The sequence below is a fragment of the Manduca sexta genome, unplaced genomic scaffold (assembly GCF_014839805.1).
Source record: "Manduca sexta isolate Smith_Timp_Sample1 unplaced genomic scaffold, JHU_Msex_v1.0 HiC_scaffold_663, whole genome shotgun sequence".
NCBI classification, from domain to species: Eukaryota; Metazoa; Arthropoda; class Insecta; order Lepidoptera; family Sphingidae; genus Manduca; species Manduca sexta.
The window spans coordinates 8848-16245 of record NW_023595477.1 but is presented as its reverse complement, the minus strand read 5'-3'; the positions used below and the strand labels follow the sequence as shown (position 1 = coordinate 16245).

Here is a 7398-nt window from a genome sequence, read left to right as displayed (position 1 = left end):
TAAGATATATATTATTTTTAAATTGGGTGTGTTAATTTTAATTATTCTCACCGAATTTAATGTAAATATATATTATGCGTTAACCAATACATATACTTGAAATATTTCCACAATAATATCAATATAAGTGCGGCAAATAAGGCTTGCAATAGCTGGAAATCTGACTACAAATATAAAGATGCTTAGTTTTACGCAATTGGGATAAAAGAGTTCTTGAGCCATGAGTGATCGTAGTTTAGGATGCCCTCCGGCTAGGCAGAGTTATGATTTGCGAAAGGTCGCTGGCAGAAACTGGATACGACAGGTCGAGGACCGAGTGAAATTGCGCATATTGAAGGAGGCCTTTGTCCAGTAGTGGACTAAAATATAGTCTGATGATGAATAGATATCTAATTAATATGTGTTATTATGTGTGTAGATCCTGGAGAGCCGGCTGAAGATGTCGCTGCCGGAGCAGCTGGCGCCGGTGCTGTGCGACGGCGTGGTGCTGTGCCACCTCGCCAACCACGTGCGCCCGCGCGCCGTCGCCTCCGTGCACGTGCCCTCGCCCGCGCAGGTACGCAGCGCGACGCAAGTACGTACCCTGCAACACACTCCCCCCCACACACACACACACACACACAACTCCTAACGCACTGAAAACGTCTGCCCTTGTAAATGGAACGATCATTTGAATCATTTATCGTGTAATCATCCTACTTCTTCATCACTTCATCTTACCCCACAACGCCCCGCAACAACCCTACAGAAAAACTGGTGGGGCGGGTCTTCGAGGATAAATTGACCTTAAACAAGTAATGATTTTTGTTTATGAGTTGTTAAAATAAAGCTGCTACATGGTTATGTATTCTTATATTTCACTGTTTTGGTTAAGGATACCTTCTGAATGCCAAGATATATTTCAAAAATATAGAATTAAGCCTGAATGTATGACTGAAAACTACCACTTGATTTTGCATCTGTGTATTATGCATTAAAATCATTGATTTTTGTGTTTGCAGCCGAAGCTCACAATGGCCAGGTGTAGAAGGAATGTGGACAATTTCTTAGAAGCGTGCCGGAAAATTGGAGTAGAGGAGGTATGTATAATTTGTGTCTTCATACATTGTGTTCATTGTGCTTATAATTTCGGGTGTTATATATTTTTTAATGTTTGTATTACGACACCGCCGTGACTATTACATTTATTTAAAAACACATTATCATTTGTTCGTGCAATCGGATAAAAATCGATCTTATTTCCGTCGCATTTATCGTCCACATTTGGAAAGCGTGTCCGTTTCGAGTGTTGCAGGGCGTTTGATATCCTTTCGCGAGAGCAATGTATAGAAATGTGAAACTAAGAGACGGGTGGCGTGTGTTGCAGGAGTCCATCTGCTCGCCCGAAGACATTCTGGTGAACGAACCCGAGGACGGGAACAGCGGCGTCATACAACTCGCTCGCACCGTCGCCGCCCTCCTGCCACACGCCACACCACACGCCACGCCACACGCCTCGCCAAAGGATATGCAAACTGACCCATACCACTTCAGCATGGACCAGCTCACGGTCGACGTGGGCGACGACGTCGAGATGGAGGCCAACTACCAGAGACAACTGCGACGCTACTCCGACGAACGACACGTCAGCAACTTCAACTACGAGTGCACACACTACACCATCGACGAATCCGAAGAGTACCAGATGAACTGCGAGAACAACAACGCGGAAATACAGAACGGACACTATTCGCCCGTTTACGGGACGGAGTTGCGGAATAGGGGGCCGTATTACCAAAACAATAGGGTGCAGTTTGTTACGCCGTTTTGCAAAGCGGATGCCGTATTGAAGAGTGACAGTTTGGAAATATACGACACGGATGAAATTGACTTCCCTGTTGTGATGGAAACGCAGGAGGAGGTGGAGAGATATGACAGGGGGAAGATGAATCTCGACATACAGAACAATCTGAACAAGGAGTTGGACCACGAAACCGAAGCTAAAAATGACAACGACCGAGTGTTTTATACTTGTCTGTGTCTCGGCACGTTCTTTGTGTCGGCCATTGTGTTGATTATGTATCCGTTGTAAAATATCGTGAGTTAGAAATTCACTAGTCCGAGAAGACGTACCGCGTGGTACGTTTGTAATGTTGGGGTGTGGCGATTTTAACCAGTGAAATTTGAAACTTGAGTGTTCACTCGCAGCTATGGATGTAAACAGCCCGTGAGAAGATATACGAGATCTTTTATTATTTAACCTTGCACTAACAGAACTGTCTGCAATTGTTTTATTGTCTACATCTCTATTTTCACATAATTCGTCTAATTAATGGCAAAACAGCATTGAAATCACTATATAAAAAAACTTACCAGCTCCCGTAGAACGTCTCGACAAAACGCGACTCGTAAGCCGATATTTAATTTTGACGTTTCTGATTGGTCGAGAGACCAATGCGTCAGTCACGTGTCAGTCTCTCAACCAATCACAATAAAGCTAAATGGAGTCGTGTCGTATTGTTTGCCACATTCCAAGCACATAGTTCGCGTGCAAGGTTAAAAAGCTTAACGAAATAACTGTAATACTGTGGTGTTTGATGCCTTTCCGCACAGTCTGACTGTGCCTGTGGTCTGAAATGTAATTTAGAGGCTACATTTACACATTTTTATGGATAACTTTTTTTGTATTTAAGGCTGATATAGGAATTTGATGGATGAAAAAAGATTTGTTAGTTGAAATTTGGAATTGCGAGCTTTTAGAATGTGTAGGGAGTTGATTTTTTGTTATGTAATTTGAATTGATGTTATCAAATGGTGGATCTTATGTACTTTGCTGTTTAAGAAAAAAAATAATTCATTGCATTAACCAAGCCGAAGTGCTAACATCAACTTGAAGTATTGTTAAGATCTGAACTATTTGGAATTAGAAGTATTATTTATTCTATAAAAAGATGAGATTTGTTGCTGTATTTAAAAAAAATATTGTAGTTTGGTTGGGGAATGCAATAGAACATTGAAGTGGATTGACATTAGGAATACTCGAAAATGTCTCGAACGTCACATGAGGACAATTCGAAAGAAAATGATTGATTCCGACTGTCAAAGCATGTGTCAATATGAAATATTTTTTATGATTTAATTGATAAATAGTGAGACGCCGTTAGCTCCAGCATTTGATACGCATCCTAAATTAGTTTAAATTAGTCTGGTTTATTAATTCCAGTGTTTATTAGTTCATTCCTGTTACGAGGCATTTAAAATTAGCGGTTAGATTTTTTTTTTCTTATATTTTTTGCCAATTGGTTATTTTTGTGTGCATTTCTCGAATTGCGTTTGCGTTTATTGCGTTTTTATTAATTTATATTGAGTTTGATTTATTGATGCCGAACATCCACCAAGACTAGGCAGCCTGAAGAAAAAATGTACAAAATCCATATTTTACTAAGTCTAAAGGAATGAAATGAATGAAACAATTAAGCAGGCCGACATAATCATGGTGACTGGAGATGTTTATCTCTTGGCGATCGACATGTTTTTACGCATCTCTTCACTTATCATCAGGTACATGGCAAAGTGGTCAACTTTGCCATGCCCTCGTTAAAAAAAAGTAACTTAAGTAATTGCATCATAATATATTTTGGTGAATGCTCGGCTCTATTCCAGAGATCTCAGTGTTTTCGTTGTTTTGGAATATAGTTTGCCAATTTCTTTAGAATTAAGTTATTCGTTGCGTGCTCTTCAATGACTTCGCTCGCGGATTCGCGAAGTTACCCAAGTTGTGATTGTTTTTATGGTTGAATTCCGAATCAATTACAAACATGCGAATGTTTATTTGAAAATTGGGAAAGGAAATTTAGTCGCGTTTGAAGACGGTTGAACTGAGTCCAAATTGTTTGTCAACGAATTTTATATGTCAGGAAATTTGATTACATTGGAAGTATACTACAAACAATAACTGGTTATTCAACGTACGGACATTCATTCAGCTATTTATTATTTGTTTTACATTATTAATATTTTAATAAAAATAATTAGCTATGCGTAATTAAGACATTTAGTAGACGAACTTTTTGCACCAAATTAAGATGATTTTTTTACACAAGTAGAAATATTAACTATGAATGCATTAATTATCATAATAAACGCACTTTAGTATATAGTAGGTGCATACAATTCTTATGAACCAATCTTACGAAATTAAAAACGATACCAATAAATCCTTTTTGAATATAACATATAAAACTAAATAGATTTTTTAATAACAAAACCTTATGACTTAATTTAAATAAAAGTACAATTGAAATATGTCGTGAAAATGATGGTGCATGAAGTAAAGGTATTCGACACTTAGCTTAGCTGATATGACGTAACATATTTTCTTATTAAATAAGAATTATATGCCTTAACCGAAACATCATATCGTTATTGTATTATTAATACAAAAGTATATTGGAAATTCGCAGTTTGTATGGACACGGTTGTATGCGGTGATGTCGAAAATCTAACATAGAAACATAATATTAATAGTTCTATTTGTATGTAAAAATTCCATAAACGAATATATAAATTCCTCTTGTCACGATCAGTTATAAAACTATATGCAGTGCCGGCCTTAACCCTTTCGTGGCCCCAGTTGAGCGCAAAAAATCCCACACGAGGTCTAGAAAAATATAAAGTTCTTCGGATTTAACTCTTAAAAAAGGTCCTCCAAGATCCTGCGCGGGGCCCTGGACGGTTGCCTGGTTCGTCTCCTCCGAAGGCCGCCTCTGACGATATGACATACTATCCTATATCGACGTTTGTTAGGCTAATTGACTCATGCGATATTTTTTTAAAATTTTTAACTAGTTTTAAAAAAAAACATAGAAAAGTGCGGTTTTAAATATGTATGAAACTTAGTATCGCAAAAAAACTCGCTTAAGCCAGTTAGCCTTACAACCGTCGATATATAGATAACAAAAGAATAATATTTACCCGCATTATTACTGTGTCTTTAAACTGCATTACTGTAGCCTGTAGTGATAATTAGACTGTATTTCGAGGCTTTTCGCGTATAAATTTTAAAAAATATATTAAAAGACAACGTTTTATAAACATTTTGAATAATATAACAGATATTCCTAAACAATGCCAACCGATTTGAATAATTGATGCCAATAAGATCTGTACTAAAACAAATTATATACGAAGTATGTATTAAAACATATTATAAATTATTAGAGAGATTATTGCATAATTTATTGTCGTTTAGAATACATTTATGATATTTTCTAATCATTCCAAAGATGTGTTGTTTTATATAAAGACTAGGATCTGTATTTTCTCTTATTCCGTATTTCTTGTGTTCAATTTAACTTTCCTTGGACTTATTTGCATTGCTATTCGTACGTTTAAAAACTTTTTTATTACTCTGGCAGCTAAAAAGAAACTCTTTCGTGTGTGTTTAAGGGTTTAATTTGAATTCTTGTGTAAATGAATCCTCATGACAACACTGCCAACTTTTTATAACCAGTGCTGTGTGTGACTCATAACATTGATTTGCAAAGATACTATTCAAATACTTTTGACTATGCCTACCTACTGATTATATTGTTTATTATTATTAAATCTAATGAATGATTCGGGCAATGTTGGTTTGAAGTCCTACATTAATAATAGAAGTTTCATCTTTTTCTACAATCGATTTTTAAATAAACAATACAAAGATAATTAACAAAGCAGATAAACGAGATAGTAATAGTTTACGTTTCTAGATAAACGCAGGTAAATACAGCTAAAAATACACAATTGATAACTATTTACATAATTCATCACAAAGTGATTGCCTTGGCGGCTTAGTTGTTTTACGATACGACTGCAGAGCTGAAGTCTCGGGTTCGATTTCCGGGTCGGACAAGACGATGGTGGGTTTTTCTACTCAGTATCAGCCCGAAGTCTAGAATTTGTGTCAGATTTGGCGATGGACTCGCCCCTACCACATCAGGATGGAATACACACGGTGGAAAGTGAGTGCACGAATTGCGCCTCCACTTACACTTTCGGGGATAAAAGGCGTGTGTGTGTTATCACAAAGTGCTAAATTATATAAATTTAATAATTAAGCTTTACTCTCGAACATCACAATAAAAACTGAAGACCATATTATCTGTCAATAAACAATAATGTAAACAAAAAGCACACAGTCTTGCCTTAAATATGCCAACATTGTCTGAACCATAGATACGATCTGTCAAATACCTTCCCGTGATAGACATTGAAAATTATAATAGTTGCATCTATTCATTGTCACTGTGACGCTTTTCCCAATCTGGTCATTTATATGTATAAGTATGTACGTGCGTTTATTTTCTACGCTTCTCAAACTTTTTTTAGAGCTTTAAATTTGCCAGTACAATGATAATGATTATAAATATAGAGTTATAAATAATATATTTAATTTTAAATGCTTACCGAGTATATTTATTCGCTTTTGGTGCTTGGGTACTTATTTATTTAGTTAGTTACGACTGGTTTAGTTATTTATCATTGACGGTTTCCACCGCCTATCGGAACTTAGTACCTTCATGCCTAATTTGCCTGACATTCTATAAATTTTACAAAACCAGTTTTCTCATAGTCGCATTGAATGATACAGGTATCATGTCGGTATTAATGTAAGACAAAACATATTCCTTTTTATTTATTTTTACAATAAACGATCTCAATCTTGATCTTTGATCCGAACCCTGGAATAACCGATCAATCAAAGTCATTTGTAAAGATGTAAAAATTATGTTTACTCTGATTGGTCAATTTTGGCTATGGATCGAAAAAGTTGTTGAGATCCAATAATGAGCTCTAAATATAACATGTTTAAATCGATTATCGAGTTGTCTGTTTCTTTCTCAGGTTATTTTTATTCTTATTTTGACTGTGATATCTAACTGAGTGCAAGTGCTTCTTATCCTTGTGTGTATATTTTTTCTTGCCAAAGCAATGATTAAATACATTAGACCAGTCTTACATTATATTCGATTAATATTAAGGTTTATACAGATCACTTTGTTTATAAGTTTTTATTGTTTTCTTATAAAATTAGTTCAGTATTAATTTTCTTTTTACTATAAAATGAGTGTTTACAAGGCACGCAAAGCTATAATGCACTTTTGACTAATTTTAAAGTAAGTAATATTGTTACAAATTTTTTGGAATGTTTTTTGGCTATTATAGTTTTTATTGTCTAACTTAACAAAAATGTACTTTTTTGTATGTACTTATAATGTTTCTCTACGTAAAATAAATTTTCTTATTGGCAACTTTTGTTTTATTTGCCATAACATCATGTCATTTTTACGTATATAAAACTAAAAAAATAATAATTAGATATCAGTTATTTGGGTTTTAAATTTTGATTTAATAGAGTTGGAATTTGAAACTGAT

At 35.4% G+C, this 7398-nt stretch overlaps 1 protein-coding gene across 2 annotated transcripts; it reads left to right on the top strand.

The window, feature by feature from the left end:
• The first annotated feature begins 364 nt into the window (after window positions 1-364).
• On the top strand, window positions 365-6643 carry LOC119193544. Of its 2 annotated transcripts, none has more exons than XM_037447195.1 (3): window positions 365-574; window positions 1002-1079; window positions 1367-6643. In XM_037447195.1, the coding sequence occupies exons 1-3, from the start codon at window positions 440-442 to the stop codon at window positions 2069-2071; spliced, it is 918 nt and encodes a 305-aa protein (XP_037303092.1). In that variant the 5' UTR covers window positions 365-439; the 3' UTR covers window positions 2072-6643. The 2 variants fall into 2 exon arrangements, with proteins under 2 accessions (XP_037303092.1, XP_037303093.1); XM_037447196.1 differs by having other exon boundaries at window positions 397-556.
• The last annotated feature ends 755 nt before the right edge of the window (window positions 6644-7398 follow it).

Coding starts and splice junctions, on each gene's coding strand:
- LOC119193544 (XM_037447195.1), top strand. CDS start 440: ATGTCGCTGCCGGAGCAGCTGGCGCCGGTGCTGTGCGACGGCGTGGTG. Junction 575..1,001: donor AGGTACGCAGCGCGACGCAA/GTACGTACCCTG, acceptor TTGTGTTTGCAG/CCGAAGCTCACAATGGCCAG. Junction 1,080..1,366: donor GGAAAATTGGAGTAGAGGAG/GTATGTATAATT, acceptor CGTGTGTTGCAG/GAGTCCATCTGCTCGCCCGA.